The sequence below is a fragment of the Vombatus ursinus genome, unplaced genomic scaffold (assembly GCF_900497805.2).
Source record: "Vombatus ursinus unplaced genomic scaffold, bare-nosed wombat genome assembly UNPS02000749.1, whole genome shotgun sequence".
Classification (NCBI taxonomy): domain Eukaryota; kingdom Metazoa; phylum Chordata; class Mammalia; order Diprotodontia; family Vombatidae; genus Vombatus; species Vombatus ursinus.
The window spans coordinates 24676190-24695284 of record NW_020940527.1 but is presented as its reverse complement, the minus strand read 5'-3'; the positions used below and the strand labels follow the sequence as shown (position 1 = coordinate 24695284).

General features: G+C 38.1%; 1 protein-coding gene across 1 annotated transcript in view; it reads right to left on the bottom strand.

Annotated features, from left to right (window-relative positions):
• HPSE2 (heparanase 2 (inactive)) overlaps positions 1-19095 on the bottom strand; it is a 703572-nt gene that overhangs the window by 36883 nt on the left and 647594 nt on the right. The window contains exon 10 of the mRNA XM_027857706.1: positions 2957-3102. Within this exon, the coding sequence (XP_027713507.1) occupies positions 2957-3102 (146 nt within the window). The remainder of the gene's footprint in view (positions 1-2956; positions 3103-19095) is intronic.

The following is a 19095-nucleotide window of genomic DNA, read 5'->3' as shown; positions in this document are numbered from 1 at the left end:
TGGCTTTCTAATGATCTAACAAAGACATTAGCTCTGTGCCTGGCACATTATGGACGTTTAATAAATGCTTGTTGATTGCTTGTGTAAGTGGACTTACCCAAGTTTCTCACTGTTGACTAAATAAATAAGTAACCCCTCAGCTTGGCTTATAAGGCCCTCCAATCTGGCTTCAAGATTTTTAGCCTTATTTTACACTCACACTCCCCTCATACACTCTTATTTGTCTACCAAGCATATCTCATATTCTTTTGCCTCCATACCTTTGCTCTCCTTGTCTTCCTTGACGGGGACATTCTCCCCTCCCTGCCTCTGTCCAGCCACCCTTCAAGGTCCAACTTAAATGCCACCTTCTCTCTGAATCCTTTTCAGATTTCTCCAGTTGGAATGGACTTCTTTCTTATCTGATTTTACAGTACTTTATTCATGCCTTATGCACTTATATTTGAATTAGTACTTTATTTATATGTAGATGTCTTTTTTTCTCCTTACTACTTCTTATATCCAACTTCTTGAGAGCAGAAACCAAATTGTACTTATTTCTTCAGTACTTAGCACATAGCAGATGCTTAAAAATGTTTTCTGCATGAGGGGGAACTAGATGGTGCAGTGGCCCGGAGTCAGGAGGACCTGAGTTCAAATCTGGCCTGAGACACTTACTAGCTATGTGATCCTGGGTAAATCACTTAACCCCGATTGCCTCAAAACAAACAAACAAACACAGAAACAAACAAACAAACATGTTTTCTGCATGAATTCAATTCAACAAGCATTTATCATTGTGTCTACTGTGTGCATGGTACTGTGACAAGTAGTGGAATAGAAAGCACTGAATTTAGAGTTACAGCGTATGGGTTCAAATCCTAGCTCTGCCACTTCTATCTGTGTGACCTTATGCAAGTCACTATCATCTCTCAGGGTCTCAGTTTCCTTGTCTATAAAACCAGAAGGCTGGACTGGATCAGTGGTTCCCAGCCTAGGAACTGAGCACCCCTTAAGGCAGTGGAATTAGGGGTCATTCTCATTAAATAATTCTATATAATTAAATATGCTTTTTGGATTGACTAAATAATGTCCCATACACGTGTATTACTGTTTTCAAATGTATTAGATACTGGTCTGATCAATAAAATAAAAATTCCCTTAAAATCAACATTTTAATAATCAAAACATACTAATATACAATTGCTACCAAATAGGAGAAGCTCCGAATTTTTTTTTATGTAAAAAGGGGTTCTTATACTCAAGAAGGTTGGAAAGCACTAGACTAAACTTCTACTGTATCATCCTGTAATCTGACTTCAAGGAGTGTACAAATAATGGATGAATGAATAAATGAATGGATGAAAGAATCAGTTTTGCTGAGGTGCTTAGAATGAAACTTGGAATGTGGCGATGCTGTAGACTCCAAGGCCTACCATCACGGATGAACTATTCTCCTGGATACTACCCAAGCCAGATTCTTCCAATACAGGTCCCATATACTTTCCTTAGCTGCCAGACTGATAGAAAGCAGTTGCAGAATGAATGGCCACAAAGAGCACTTCTAATACATTTATCCATTAGTAAGAATATTAAACTAGAATGTGGTACCTTTCAAAGTCCAGATTTGCAAAGATTATATATACTTCATCATTATTCTTTGCTAAACACATTCTCTAACTGATTATGAGAAAACCACAGACCAATTCAGGGCCAGAAACTTATAGTCTGACATAAATTACCTTCCTAAAATCAATTTTAATCTTTCTTACCAAGTTTCAACCCACTTCTTAAGTCATTATTGTGTTTGGTTCCCTCTCCTCCCAGATAGGTGTTTCCACCCTTTTGTTCCACTTATATGGAGTGATCAGAATGTAGGCAGTGTGCTTTCCCATGGAGGCAGAAGATATTGAAATTATTTTTCTCCTCTATGATTGTGGTCCTTCTTTTGGGTGGTTGCTTCTGGGGACTGAGACAAGGAAAACAATGTTTCCTTATGTAATGATCTGATAATAACAAACAAATGCCATAAAGTAGTCACTCCCTGGATAGGGCTTCCTGTTGAGCAAAAGGGGTGCTGAAAATCACCTGGCATATGACCAAGTTCAGTCTCTATTCATCCACAAAAGATAATTGTGCCTACAGACAAGACAACTGGCCCCTAGTTCCCTCTAGTATGAGAGATTCTTTGAAAATTCTTATCATGAGAAATTTACTGGGCCGGGCTCCTCTATCATCAAGTAGGGGGAAGAGGTGACTGTTGTAACATGACCATGTAGGGCCCTTTGTACTATGCACTCCTATGATCATCTTCTGATAACCCTAGTGCAATAGCTCTATCTAGTGACTCTTTCCTACCCCCAAGTTTTCATTATGCTCAGAGATGCTCTGTTTCCTCACTAAGAGAAGGGTTTTTCTTTCTCAGGTTTGTCTATTTTCTTCCTTCAACTGGAAAGTGATATTTCCTACTAAGGTAGGCATTTTTTGCCAAGTAAGTTTCATTATAAGGTGTCTAGTGATCTCCATTCTGTGTAGGATCTAAAATTTATAAATGCAATACTATTGTCTCATCCTCAGCCTCTTGGAGCATAAGAAGAGGTGTTTCATACTTTGAAATTGATGAAGTAAAGAGACAGAGAGCTCAAGAAACTTCCAAATCTTTCTAAGAATAAACTCAGGGTGATTGAGAAGGTGGGTTTTCAATGAACCTGATTTAAATCTTGTGTTTTTAAACTTGCATTTTAGTAAGTTTATTTTTAAACCCTCTATCATTCAGGTACAGTGATTCTGTTAGCATTTTTTAACACAGTAGGAGGTAGGCATAGCAACAAGATCAAAAAGAATCAATAGGATCTGATGGCATTCCTGCCAAAATGGCTCTAGTATCAGATTCTGGGTTCTTTCTTGAAGCTCTTAAAAGGGTGAAGGAGCAACAGCCTGAAAGGACCCCTGAAATGGCACCTATGGGTAGACTTACTTGTGGTGGCTTGTGCAGTGAGCATAAATGCGTAATTTGTCGCGGATGACTCTGCCAGGCCGCGGCTTCCGCTGGAGGCCAGCAACATGCACTGCTAGAACTTTGGGTCCAATCAGGCGCTTATACAGGAGAGAAAGCCAGTAGTCCTAGGGACAAGACGGAAAAGAGCAGAGAATAAGAGAACCATATAGTCGAGTGAGGGGCAGGGGATAAACTGATTTGCCCAAGACCCAAATATGATTAGTTATCAGCTAGTCTTGTGACTTTCATTGTGTTCAGACACTCTTCATGACCCCGTCTTCTTGGTAAAGATCCTGGAGTGGTCTGCCATTTTCTTCTCTAGCTCATTTGACAGATGAGGAAACTGAGGCAAAGAGAAGTTAAGTGATTTGCCCAGGGTCACTTAAGGTGATTAAGACCAATAAGTGTCTGAGGCCAGATTTGAACTCAGGGTCTCATAAGTCTTCCTGACTCCAGGCTCAACACTCTATTCCCTGTGTCACCTAGCTACCCCTCTAACACAAAGTAAACTTTTAGTAAAGAAATATATGTTGAACAACTATCCAGTAACCTGAACTTCCTCTTGATGACTGGTGATTAGAAGTTGGGGGTTGATGAGAAAAGCATATTGCTTTCCCCCAAGTCTTTAATATTTTTCCCCCCATCCCCAAGTCTTTAATATTGACCAGGATCTAGTCTTTGCCTTGTGGCTTTTCCAGTACTTTCTCTCTTTTTAGCTTGGGGGTATTTAATTTCTGTCACTTGTTAGCTGGATGTGGTAGTTATCACAGAGAAGCTGTCAGCTTGCCCTTATCACAGAGAGGCTCTAGCCACTATACTCTAGCACAATGAATATGAGGTGCTTGGACTGGCCCTGAAAAGACAAGCCCCAATATGTCATCTATAGCCCTTGGATTTCCAAGAGTAGACTGCCTAAGGCCATACATCTAGAAAGCAGTGCAGCCAGGACTCAAGTTCAGGTCTTCTGAATGATATCTTTACTTCAAACTCTATTGTTCAAATGGTTTATTCTGGATTGTTCCTGAAGTAGGAATCTCTCATGAAGAAAATGGGAAATGGATAGAGGTATATAAACCAATGGAATATATTGTAATATCTTTCAATATATGAGCTTAAAATTCTCAATTTATACTTTAGATTTTGTTTTATTTTCATATCATTCACTAGTTTACCACAGGCTAGGGTAACTGAAATACGATAAGGTTATTATTAATGCTAGAACCAGAATGGCACCCCTTGCTGTCACTTAAACTTTGGGAGGGTAGTGCAGAGATAATGCCATTAGTTAGCAGGACAAGAGAAAAAGGATCATTGAGACTCTCTCCCTCCGGTCTCTATCTCTATACATTGCTGCCCAATTAGTCATATAACTTATTTTTGCCTAAATTTCCTCATTTAGAAAATAGAGAAAATAATAGCAGGCAAACTCATAGGGTTGTCAGTGGGGAAAGCCTTTTTTTTTAACTTTTTTTTTTAAAGCAATTGGGGTTAAGTGACTTGCCCAGGGTCACACAGCTAGTAAGTGTCAAGTGTTTGATCTGAGGCCGGGTTTGAACTCAGGTCCTCCTGACTTCAGGGCTGGTGCTCTATCCACTGCGCCACCTAGCTGCCCCTGGGGAAAGCCTTTTTTAAGTTTGAAAGCACTATATAAACATGTTTTTTGTATCATTGTTATCATTACCATCATCCTCAAAGGTCACAGGATGACCAACGTGTACTGATTACCCAATGGAAGAAGGTTCTACAAAAGGCTATCAACTTTGGAGTAGCCATTTTTGTTGCATACTTAGCAGTACAAGTGTCAGTCTCTATGGTAGAGAATAAAGAAGTGAAATTAAAATCAAGTAGCTTTGTCTTCTCTCTCTTGTCAGTTATTATCATCCCTTCCACTCTGAGCAGAAGTCCTATCTTTGATCCTTTTCTTTCTTCCACTATAGTTGTTTTTTTCAAAAAACCAACAGCATTTTGTTGCCAAACTTTTGAAATTAAATTTTCCCTCTTTGTGTTAGTATTTCTAGTTCATCTTACTTATTAACCAAACGATATAGAGTGGCTAGAAACCGTGGGTTTTATTGCTGGCTCCATTCTTTTATTTTTTTCGCTAATGAATTACTAAGCATCTCTACTGCTCTTCATTTCCCTATGTTGTAGCTACTACTTTCTATGGCATTTAGCTACAGTGCACAGTATATGAAGGAGAGCAATGGGAAATGAAACTTGAAAATTATAAGTTTGATTACAGAGGACCTTAAGTGTCAGACCTGGGAGTTTAGACTTTGCTTGTTAGGCAAAGGGGAACCACTAAAGTTTTTCAAGCAGAGGAGTGGTAAAATCACAATTGTGGATTAAGAAGATTATTTGGTTCAGTGGATAGACTGTTGGGTCTGGAATCAAGAAGACCTGAATTCAAATCCAGCCTCCAACATATTCTAGCAACATGACCTTGGGCAAGTCACTTAACTTCTTTCACATGAAAAATTGAAAGAGGAAGAAAGTGGAATTAGGGAAACATATCAGGGGGCTGCTGAAGTGAAGGGTTGTATACTAGGCCTAGCTTTGCAACTAATCAGCACTTTATCTCTCTAGGTCCCAATTTCCTCAGGGTTGGAAAGCATTATATCATACTGGATAATGTGGTCCAGGACCAACATTATGGCTATAAAAATAGAGAGGAAAGAGTGAATCCAAGAAATATTTCAAAGGAAGAGCTGATAGGAGTTGGTGACAGATTGGATACATGGGATGAAGGAAAAGGAGGAGTCAAAGAAGACTCTCTCATATTTTTATCTAGGAGACTATGTGCAGTCCCCCTTCACCTTTCTGTATGAATGTAAAACTCATGGTTCCCATCCTTAGATTTCCAGGAGGAAGAGAGAATAAATATAAGGACATGCATATGTGGTAGGTCCTTCTTTTCACACTGGTGGTGTTGATCCAGAATGTTACACTTCGGAACAAGAGCCTTATGGCTACATTACTAGGAGTTTTCCTGTATTTGTTTCTTGTTTTTAAGAGATATAATTTAATCAACAATATACAAATCCAGTAGAGGTTCTAATGCTTTGTAGTTCATGGAAGTTATCAAGGAAATCTTCTCAATATTTAGTTGAGACTTCTACCAACTTGCCTGAAGTAGAGTCTACTCAGCCTCAACCTGGGGTCCCTATTCTATGTGACTGATAAAACTAGTTTTGCAGAAATACCACTTTAATCATATCATGCCTCTCCTCAAAAATACAGGTGCATGCTACACTTTACAAAATCAAGTTCAAATAACTGCCTAACTTTTATGGACTTTTATAATCTTACAACATTGCATTCAACCAAAACTTATTACATGCAATTACTATGCTGGGTGCTAGTCCTGCAAAGAAGACAATGAGCACATTCACTTCCCTCAAGGAATTTATAATTCACCTGGGGGTGGGAGGTGGAGAGAGGAAACAGGACAGGTACATAAATTAGAATGATAACTTGATACCTAGATGCAACTATGTTTCACTGGTGCAGGTACTCCCTCTACTGGTAAAGGTCACAGTTCTCCTTGTCTTCTTATCTCATGTATTTTTAGCCATGTCTTTGCATATAATTTCCATAAAGGATCTACCTAAAATACTAAGGAAATTATTCATTCTTTTAATATTTCATTGATGCTAGCATAACATTCATTCTGTCGAACAATTATGTGACCAATACTATGGTGGGATAGTATAAACTTTCTATAAACCTCTATAACTCTGAAACTGCAAAAGAAAGTAATTATTTGCCAGATATATAAAAAGTATAGTTGAATTGACAATATAATAAGATATAACCCACACACAAAGTAAAAACTTCATGAGTTAAATTTTGGAGAAATGTAAATACTTACAACTTTCACTCAAGATCCTGACCCACTCTCCCAACCAAATCCACATACCAACAACAGTTTGTTGGTTCATTATTCATAATTTGACTATAGGGATTCCCCCATGGCAGTCAATGTCCAACTCTCACCCTCACTGACCTTGCAAGAAACAGAAGACACTGAATCTGCCCCTAACACATGAAAAACAGGGGAAGAATAGTGATGAAGGAATCAGACAGGACTGAAAACTTGTCATGCAAAGCTCTCCAAGCTACAAAATATGTGAGAACAAAGCATGGGGCCTGATGGAAAGGGGATTAAGAACCCAGCTGGGATCAGTCTTCTTTTCCACATAGGTTAGTCAGATCAGGGACCCCATCCTACCCAACCTTTATATCACTCAAAACCAGGACAGTTTAGGCTGTGCAACAGTTTAGCATCAGGACCCTGTCCACTGATGATTGAAGGTGGAGATGTCCAAGGGCGGTGAATTTTTTTTAAAGCACTAAAACACCAAAATGTCAACAGAGAAACCCTGAATAAAAACCAAGTAAATAAATATGTAAACAACAAAGAGGACCATATTAATAGAAGGAAGAATGAGTAGAACTTCAAAGAGAAACCAAAACTGCTGAACAAGTACCTTTAGAGATCATGTAGTCCAACCCCCTCATTTTATAAATAAGGACACTGAGCTTTGGATCTATATATCTGGCTGACCAGTCGTCTTTTTTGAGGGGCCTTACTTTCAGGTTCTTGTCATGTTTCTAATGGTTACCAGATGGCTGACCTTCGGGGAAGTGAGATGCTGCTTCACATGTATATCTACAACACTATGACTAATGATTGCTATCACTAATAAAATATAAAAATATGGTAGGTAGTTTGACTGGATCTACTGTTGACTCGATCTGTCATATGCGTTCTCTACTTTGGGTGTGGGTTATAATCTCTGCTACAAGGTATGAAAATGTAATAGAGCAGGATTTGTTTGTTTTTTCCTTATGGCCAAATCCATCCATCCATTGACTGAATAGCTAGACCAGGCTGCACAGTCTGTGGCCCATCAAAGGATTTTGGGCAGCCTGCAAAAATGTAGAGGATATTTTCTTGATCTAGACCATGAGTATACTCTATTCCATGGGTGGGAAACCTGCGGCCTCGAGGCCACATGTGGCCTCTTATTAATAAATAATAAAAATCCTTTTATTAAGGGGATTTGTTCTGTGAAGTTTGGATTCAGTCAAAGTGCCACACTTGAAGATCTAGAAGGCCCCATATGGCCTTGAGGCCACAGGTTCCCCACCGCTGCCTCCACTCCTACTGAACAACTGCACAAGTGAACTGAGCCAGAGCTCTGAAGAAAGTTCTGTGATGTCCTTTTGGAGACTCTTCTTTTCCGATTGTAGTCAGTGCACCCTGGCCTTCCTGTGGCCTGTGATGATGATGATGATGATGATGATGATGATGATAATAATAATGATAACAAAAACATGTTTATACAGTGTTCTAAACAAAGGGCTTTTCCCATGACAGTCCTGTGAATCTGGTAGGTATTATTTTTTCTATTTTACAAATGAAGAAATTAGGCAAAAATAAGTTGCATAAATTGCCCAGAAGATATCACTTAGAAGTCCAAATGGAGGCTAGGCACAATTGCTGTTTCTGTGGAAGTTCACCCATAATATGTGCTTTCCCTTAAGTGTCCTTCATACCTCAAGAAGAAAAACGGGATCAAGAACACTGACAAGTACAAAGCTGTAAAAGACACAATCCATAGTTAATGAACTGAGATTGTATGAAATCCTACCCTGAGGCTTCCTTGAAATGTATTCTAGGAGTTTCTGTTCAGCATAACTAGCTCATCTTGATCCAGACTATTACATTTTTGGAAAGTGTTGGCACTTGGTGTCATCACCATCTGATTTACAGATAAATGGGAACAAAGATCATAAGTGCCCTTACTGTTCATGTCAAATTGCCCCAGAGACAAAGACTAATAGATATTTGACCTGGAGAGGCCTCTAGAGATCATCTAGTCTAACCCCCTCATTTTACAGATGAGGAAACTGAGGTCCAGGTAGGTTAATGATGTTGCTAACATCATATGATTAGTGGTCTTCTGAACTAGAATTCAGTACTCTTTGGCTTTCAGCTCAGTGTTCTTTCCACTACATCGTGCTGCCTCTTCATACTCTGGATGGCTAATAGCAGGCTGACCTCATTAAACCAATAACTGCTAGAAGTTATAAGCTGTGGGTTTTACTGAACACAGAGTTTTTTACATGCCCTTGAGTTTTGTTTTAGCTTAATATTTTTTGCTGCTAAGAAGTATATATTTAGGATGAAGTTTACCTGTTCAATGCCAAGTTCTTTTCCCCCCCCCCCCCCCCCCCCCAGCTCTCTGGGTTAAGCCTTTTAGCCTCTTGTGTAACTTCACAAATTCCCAAGTTTGTTTCTCTCATAAGCATAGATATAACCACAGTAGCCATCCTTTAGCTAAGTATCTGACCCTGGAGATGGGAGAAGAAATTGAGTGTAACAACATCACTGGATTCTACCACTGGAAGTGGAAATATGCCAAAGTTAACATTCACAGGGAAGAGGCCTACTGTTTTTGCTTCCTCAGCAAAGGAGGGGCAGCAAGACAAACCCAGAAAGAATTCTGAAATGACTAGAGAATCACAGCAAGTTCTGAAGACAATTATATTCTTTTCAGTCCTTTGCCTTTTGCAGAGGGAAGAAAGCAATCCACCTTACAGAGTACAGGGTACTGGAATAAGGTAGATGACTCACATTTGCCTCATGGCTTGTCATCATGCAGCCTGTCTCTCTTGCGGTGTGTGGTACCTGTACAACTCCACTTGATGACTCACAGCTGCAGCTGGGTTGCAAGTAGTATGCTTTGTTGGGCTGAGCAAACAGGTAGGAATCACGCAGGGAGTTTGAGGAACACAATTTCTTATCTCATTTTGATCACTGATTTTCCACGTGGCTCTTTTAAATAACCCAGTGCCCCCGTTTTCTAAAGATGGAAGTAATGGTCCCTCTACATTCCCTTCTTTAAGAGTTGTGTGAAGTAGCTAGAAAACAGGAAAAATCCTACCACCTGTATTAGAGGAGTCTAACTGCATAGAGGAATTTTCTGATTTCTGAGCCTAAAATGCACAGTGCCTGACATACAGTAGGCACTTAATAATGTGTTGATTGATTTAGTGGACAAGAAGGCAGCCAGCAGAATGTCAGCCTGGTATAGTAGTACATTACATTGGCAGTCAGGATACATGGATTGTCCCAGTTCTGCCACTAACTAGTTGTGTAACCTTGGGGAAGTCACTCCAGCTCTCAGGGCTTCTTTTCCACCGATCAAGTCCTCATCTACAGAATAAGGAGGCCTGGACTAGAGGACTTTTAAGATCCCTAAAAGATGAAAATTATATATAGCTATTGTTATTCCATATAAGTAGGAATACTCCTTTCCATACCAACTATCACCTAGCAGCACCCATTAATCATATTTTTATACTGGACGGAGAAAGGTGGGAAAGGGATGAGAAAAGAGCATGGAGAAACCAGACTTCTGGGAGGAGAAAGTGGAAGATAGGAAAGACACACAGACATGGTGGCAATAGGGACATTTGCCTGTAGCAATGTACTAGGATAGTCTGGGTGTACTTAGCCCTCATCAGAGTTTATCTGAGTATTGTGTTCAGTTCTGGGAGCCATAGTTTAAGAAAAGCATTGATAAGCTGGAGAGTACTTAGAGGTGGGCAACCAGAATGGTGAAAGGCCATATGAGGATTGGTTGAAAAGACTGGGCATGTTTAGTTTGGAGAAGAGAAGACTCATGGGGGATATAATGGTTGATTTCAAGTATCTAAAGGGCTGCTGTGTGGAAGAGGAATTAGATTTGTTTTGCTTGCCCTTAAAGCACAGAATCAGGAGTTACACAAGTTGTATATAGGCCAATTTAAGCTTGATTTTCAGGAAAAACAACTTAACAATTAGGGCTTTCCAGAAGTGGAAAGGGCTACCTAAAGGAGTGGTGGGTCCTTCCCCTCCCCTTTAGGGTTTTTAAGCAGAGGCTGAGAATTCCTCTTATGTATTCCTCTGTAGATTAGATGCCACTAAAATCTTTTGGACATGCTCAAATTCTGTGATACTGTGATATCTGCATAAAGCAGTCATTTTGTTTCCTCTTTGCCTATGCTTATTCCCTCAATTTATTTTTTCTTGTCTTTTTACTACAGCTGGCACTTGTGGAACTACTTCAAATAACAGTGGTGCTAATGGACTTCATTGCTTTACCCTTGACTTTATTAGAAAGGCCTTAAGTATTTCTTTGTTAGTGCTGGAGCTTGGTTTTAGATAGATACTATTTACCATATTAAACAAAAGTACATTTATTCCTATAATTTTTTGTTGTTTTCAACAGAAATGGGAGTTGTATTTTGTTAAGAACATATTATGGATCAACTAACAAAATCATGGCATTTTTATTGTTTTTGTTATTAATGTGGTCTAATATTGCTTATATAGTTTTCTTAATATTGAGCTAACCCTGTATTCCCAGTATGTCTCTTTCATTTTTAATAAATCATTGCAACTTTTTTGTCCTTTTCCATTCCTATGACTCCATAATACATTCTTATAATTTTTCAAAGATCACTGACAGTAGATTAGCAACCATATCCATCAATTCTTTCATTATCCATGGATATAGCTTACTAGTGACTTAAATTTATCAAGAGCAACTAGATGTTCTTTCCTTACTTATCTTAGGATTTGACCCTGTGTTAGTCATTTTTGTGCTACCCTTTCCTGTCCAAAGGTTTTTCTAATCAACAGAAAAAAAAACAGAAGGAAAGTAAGAATTGAGTTCTACTTTTTTTTCATACTCAGTCATTCCTGTTCCAGCTGCCATAAGCAACAGTATTTCTTTGATCTTTCTCTTTTTCCAATAAATTCCCTTTGTTTCCCTTAGATTTCCTCAGTGGTTCCAGGTCATTATGAGCTTTAGCAGTCTGGCACTATTCTTAGAGACCTGCCCCTTTTTCCATTTTATATGCTTATATTTTTAAATTTAAAAAATTACTTAATTTTAAGTTCTGAATTCTCCCCCTCTTTCCCCACCTGTTGAGAAGATAAGAAAAACAAAACTCATTATAAATATGCATTGGCTGAACAAATTATGGTATATGAATGTGATGGAATACTCTAGTACTTGTCTTTTAAAAATCTAAATTAGTACACAAATTTCCTGTGCATTCAAATTGATCTATTTAGACAATACTTATTTTCCTCATTAGTGGAATTTTTTTTGGTATCTTTAGAAATTTACTCTTAAGAGCTTTACATCTTTCCTAGGCTAACTTTTCCTGTAGAATTTTAGAACATAGGATCCTACCTATTGGGACCTTTTAAAATCTGTTGTTCAAAAATCTAGAAAACATGTCACAATATGCTATGCTTTCATTTCCTCCTCTAAAAAAGGAAGAGTGCATTTAAGGCAAAAAAAGGTTGAAATAAGAGAGCAAAGAGGCCTTTTGTAATAGAAAGAATTGGCTATACATATACATTCCTATTAAACATATTTTCACATTAGTGATGTTGTAAGGAAGAATTAGAACCAAAAGGAGGAACCACCAGAAAGAGGAAACAAAACAAAACAGAAGAAAAAAATAGCAAATACTATGCATCAATCTGCATTCAAACTCCATAGTTCTTTCTTTGGATGTGGATAGCATTTTCCTATCATGAGACCTTTGGAGATGTCTTAGATCCTTGCATTGCTGAGAAGGGCTAAGTCTATCAAAGTTAGTCATCACACAGTGTGGCTATTATTGTCTATAGTGTTGTCCTGATTCTTCTCTTTTCACTCAGCCTCAGTTCATAGAAGTATTTCTAGGTTTTTCTGAAGTCTACCTATTCATCATTTCTTATAGCACAATAGTGTTCCATTACATTCATATACCACAACTTGTTCAGCCATCAAAATGGCTTTCTGATGAGGCTTTACAAATAGTTGAGGAAAGAAGGAATGTGAAAGGTAAAGGAAAAAGGGAAAAATATACCCAACTGAATGCAGAATTCCAGAGAATAGCAAGGATAGATAAGAAGGTTTTCCTACATGAACAATGCAAAGAAACAGATGAAAACAATAGAATAGGAAAGACAGCGATCTCTTAAATTAGATCAAGGGAATGTTTCATGCAAAAATAGTGGGGATTTAACAGGAGCTGAAGAGATTAAGAAAAGGTGGCAAGAATACACAAAAGAATTATATAAGAAAGATCTTGACATCACTGATAACCACAATGGTGTGGTTACTGATCTAAAGCCAGACATCCTGGAGAATAAAGTCAATGGGCCTTAGGATGCATTGGTAATAATACAGCTAGTAGAAGTGATAGAATTCCAGCTGAACTATTTTAAACACAAAAAGATGATGCTGTTAAAATGCTGTACTCAATATGTCAGCACATTTGGGAAACATAATCGTGGCCACTGAATTGGAAAATATCAGTTTAAGTTCCAATCTTAAAGAAGGGCAATGCCAAAGAATGTTCAAATTACTGAACAATTACACTTATTTCACACATCAACAGGTTATGCTTAAGATTCTGCAACCTAGGCTTCAGAGATGTGAACTGAGAATTACCAGAAGAGCAGGCTGATTTTAGAAGAGGCAGAGGAATTAGAGACCAAATTGTCAACATTTTCTGGATTATGGATAAAGCAAGGGAGTTCCAGAAAACATCTACTTCTGCTTCATTGACTACACTAAAGCCTTTCATTGTGTGGATCACAACGAATGTGGCAAATCTCAACAAGATGGGAGTATCAGATCATCTTATATATGGGGAACCTGTAAGCAGACCAAGAAGCAACAGTTAGAACCGAACATGGAACAAAAGTAGTTTAAGACTGAAAAAGGAGTACGACAAGGCTATGTATTGTTACCTTATTTATTTAACTTATATGCAGAGTACATCATTCAAGGGCAGTTAAATGGAAAAAGTGTGGGGTCTAGAGTCAGGAAGGCTTGAGTTCAAATCTGGCCTCAGACACTTACTAGTTGTGTGACCTAGGCAAATCACTTAACTCTGTTTGGAGAAGGAAAAGGCAAATCACTCCAGTATCTTTGTCAAGAAAATCCCAAATAGGACACAACTGAAATATCTCAACAACATCATGTGAAAAGGCTGGATGAATCAAAAGCCAGAATAAGGTTGCCAGGAGAAATATCAACAAGCTCAGATATACAGATGATACCACTCTGATGGCAGAAAGTGAAGAGGAATCAAGAAGCCTCTTGATGAGGGTGAAAGAAAATATTTGTAAAAACTGGTCTGAAGCTTAACACCAAAAAAAACTAAGATCTTGGCAACTGGTCCTATCACTCCCTGGCAAATAGAGGGAGAAGAAATGGAAGCAGTCAGATTTTATATTCTTGGGCTTAAAGATCATTGTGACATGGCTGAAACTGCAGCCATGAAATTAAGAGATGCTTGCTCCTTGGAAGGAAAGTTATGACAAATCTGGACAGCATACTAAAAAGCAGAGACAGCACCTTGCTGACAAAGATCTGTATAGTCAAAACTATGGTTTTTCCAGTAGCAATGTGTGGCTGTGAGAGTTGGACTATAAGGAAAGCTGAATGCCACAGAAATGATTCTTTTGAATTGTGGTGCTGGCAGAAGACTTTTTAGAGTCCCTTGGACAACAAGGAGATCAAATCAGTCAATACTTAAGAAGAAATTAATTCAGACTATTCACTGGAAGATCAAACACTGAAGCTGAAGCTTAAATACTTTGGCCACATAAAGATGGGACTCATCGGAAAAGACCCTGATGTTGGAAAAGATTGAAGGCAAAAAGAAAACATGACAGCAGGGGATGAGATGGATAGATAGTGTCATGGAAGCAGCAAATACGAGCTTGGACAGACTTTAGTTGAAAGTAGAGAATAGAAGAGCCTGAAATGTGTGGTTCATGGGGTCATGAAGATTTAGACATGACTGAATGACCAAACAATAACAATAGAAGACATATACAAATAACCATTACACAAACTAGACAACAAGTGCAAAGGAGAGGTCCATAAAAGTGCTATGGGAAATTTAAGGGAGGAAAGGATGAATGAATGAAAGCTTCATATTGAATTTGATTTGGGTCTGGAAGGAAAGGAAAGATTTAAACACATAGAGATATAGAGAAGGGACATATAAAGTCCATTTTTGGACTGAGTGAAGATATAAATAGAAAATGACAGGATAAGAATAGGGGATAGTGAGAAGAAAATATACTTGGGTGAATGGACAGGATCTAGAACATAGGAATCTACAAGTCAGACTGAGAACTTACCTATATATTATATATGTATAATATGCATGTATATATGTATGTGTATACATACATATCTCCTCATAATTTTTCTAAAGGAGTTAGATATAACTCTAATGTTGATGCTTTACTTCTCACAAGAGGTATCTGAGATAAACGAGGAAGGGCTATATCTCTTACACTCTTTAATTCCTCTGCTAGTAGAAACAAGACTGGCAGGATGGGAAATTAGGTAGTTGACAAACAGGGAGGATGAGGTTATTCAAAGTTCATATGACTGGCATTCTAGCATCACTCCACTATCTCGTAAAATTTTGTCTTTCCACCAATGTATTAAAAAAAAGAACCAAAGGTCAAATAGTAACCCAGTCCCTTGTGTTGACTTCTTGAGACAATAGAGTACCATCTTTCTTATATTCCCCAATTTCTTACTCTTCTGGATTTGAGGAGGTAGAAGACTGAGAGAAAACACTTGTGATATAGACAGATTCCCTATTTTCTACATACTTACCTATATCTGTAATTTCTTGGACTAGAAGTTTTATGAATAAGTTGGGGAGGGTATGAAGAGGTCAAGGACAGATTCAGTATCCAAGGCTTTTGGGGATCCCAGGGTTTCTAGTGCTGTATAAAGCTAACCAGAGCAGAATATTGTTGGAAGGGGATTCTTCTTCCCTCTGTTCAGGACAGCATACTAGCATGCTTCTGGCTACAAACAGTAAAAAAACAAGTCCACTGGGTCAACCACAGGTTCAGGAGTAAAAACCAAATCACGAGTTAGATACCACCAGTGATGGCCAACCTCACATATCCTGGGAAGAAATACTTCTTCCCAATCATTTCAATGAGATTAGGGAATTCGGTGCAGAAGAGAAGGTGGTCTCCACTCAGACAGTTATAGAAAGGTCTGGATAAATTGCGTTGTCTACAAACTATTTTGTAACAGCCTCAGTAAAAATATTAAACTATATCTGAATAGCAGTAACAACATCCGTAAGAGCCAAATTGGATTCCTTCTTGGAAAACAAACTACAGACCACATCTTTACTGTGCAGACGCTCATTAACAAATACGTAAAAAATATCAGCCAGGAAAAGATGTTTTCCTTCTTTGGAGACTTTTTAAAAAGCATTTAATTCAATCTGGCATGCATGGCTGAACCTGAAATGGCTACAATGTGTAACTGGTGGGAAAGCATGACTGAATCCATTCTGTCTATCAATACAATTAACAGAGGACAGTATAAACAGGACATGACTGGGGTCCAGGAGAAGGGCTCATCCAACCAGGAGATGCCCTTCTTTTCAGGTATGTTTGAAACAGACAGGCTCACCTGAACTTTTCCCAAGACCAAGGAAATGCTATCTGATAACGGGGATGTTCTCCTGCTTCCTAATGATTGTTCCGGTGAAAGCTTAACATGCAAAATGCCACAACTTTGGCAAATCTTAACTTGATTTTCACGGAACAGTTCTCAAATAACTTGATGTTTTATTTTTTGAATGCACAAATGGGCTTTCTGTGCTTTTGTGTTTCATGTCTCTGTGTTAGGCTAGAATCACTAGATATTCCTATCTATAACTAGGCCTGACAATAAGGTGGTTTCATAGGACAATACAAAATCTAAAAGGAAATTACAAATGCAGACAATCTGTGTATCATTTATAGGTTATAAGATAGTTTAATTGGTGTATAGTTTTATGTAATTTAAAATGGTCAATATTGGTACTTCACAAAGTGCTGTATATTAATATCCCCTCAAGCATCAGACACAATTCTAGATATCTTAATATGTACAGTATTTAAGCTACTGTTGGGTTTAGGACACTTGGGACTTAATTAGGGAAAGAGACCGGAGAGTTGTATATGTGACAGGAGGAGATCTTAGAATGATGATCAGTGGGAATGTGGAGAATAAACCTTTTCCTTTCTGTGAAATCAAAAAAAAAAAAACAAAACCCAAAACAAAAACAAAACCCATAGGCAGAGGCTGTGGATTGAGAAACCAGACTAGCAATTTATTTTTGGCTTTACCCTCTGGCTAAATAGATTTATGCCTGTGTTGAACACAGCATAAAGTGAACACAAACCTAATATTTCAGATCTGGCAAAGACCTCAGATGTCATTCATTCATTCATTCATTGCACATAGAATGCTAATGCTGGGGGAAGAACAAAGTTAAAGTAGGACATTGTTCTGGCCCCCATGAAATTCACAATTAGTAAATCAATAAGTTCAATGATCTCATTTTGCTTACAAGGAAACATACTGAGATAGGTGGAAGTCTGGTAGTTAGCTGATTAATACAAGATAGCTAACCTGCATAATTCTTGCAAAAAAATAGGATTGACAATATTTGAATAGGTCTTAAATGATGCACGAGTAACTTAACTAGGTAACTTAATTGTAATTATCCAGTCTTGGTCTTGCATATATTTTTGAAGAACAAAAAAGGACTTTTATATTTAGCTGTATCTTGCCTCCCACAAGGAGTTAGTTGAGAGTTTTTAAGAAGCATATTTGGAATTAATCCTTTTCCCAATAGAAACCAGCATCAATGTCTGAACAATAGCCAATATACTAAAACTTCGATAAAGAAACTCCAGAATACTCAAATCTTATACTTAAAAACTTATACTTAAGTAGATGCTTTATTCATTAAGATTCCCTGTCTTTGCTTAACATAACATTAGGTTTTTGAAGAGTCAAATCAAATCAACAAGTATTTATTAAGTACCTACTATATGCCAAGCACTGTGCTAAGTGCTGGGATAGAAAGAAAGACAAAAACCAGTCCTGCTCAGCTTATCGAGCTCACAGTGTAACTTAAGGAAGAAGAGAGAATGGTCTGAAACAGTGGCATAGACTATGGATTCCTGAACCATGTAATAATTGGTGAAATCTGGGCTCCTGATAACTACTAGTGATTGGGAATGAAATTCTTTGCCATTAGTTAGAGATGTTACTACAAATCTCATTATATAATTGGATATTTCCAACATTTGCAAGAGCATTAAAGGTATGACCATCCCTCCTCAGACTCAGATGGAGACAGCACAGGACCTTGAACCTAAGAGCCCTGGGAAGAGCAATATTTCCAGTCTAATTCCCTTAGTCATCATTCTGGGAAGCAGCCTTGGAGGAGACATGGCCTGGCGATTACTCCTGCAGGTGCCAATCACAGCCACTGAAAACCCAGAAAACAAGTTTTTATTGCAAGTCCTTGGCATTGTCAAATGGCTCAGCATCAGAAACGAATATGATTTCATCAGTGGAAATTACACTAAAGAAGAGACATTACTATCTCCTTTGCTGCTACACTTACTTAAGGACCATGGGACCATTCTATACGACTTGGAATTGAAACCATTCCTGTGTGTTGTCTCCCTCATGAGAGTAGGAGTTCCTTGCTAGCAACATTGTATTCTTTTCTGTTTGTAATCCCAGCATGTAGCAGAGTGCTGTGTACAGAGTAAGTGCTTAATAAAGGTTTCATTCATTTATTCATCAATCTTGAGTTGCACAATATGCATCTTTTTACAGAAAACTTTTATTGTTTTTGCTGATGTTTTGAGTCCCAGGCTCAAATAACAGAATGGCTTAACTCTGAGCCCCAGTAGTCTCTATGTGGAAAATTAGAGCATTTGGGGTAGGCTGTAAGGTGAAAAGCATAAAGGAGGCACAGAAAAATGAAACAGGTCCAAGGAATCCTTTTTGTGCGTTAGAAGAATAAAAATATCTATAGATTTTCTCTGAACAACATTGGTTAATGGCAAGTGTTAGCACATTAAAAAGGTGCTATAAAAAGTAGTGTTCTGGTTAGGGATTGAAGGGTATATTCAACTTCGAGCTTCACAAACTTTCATCTCTCACAAGAAGGTTTCCTTGTCTAGTTGGAAGAGAAAATCTGGAAGAACCAGGAAG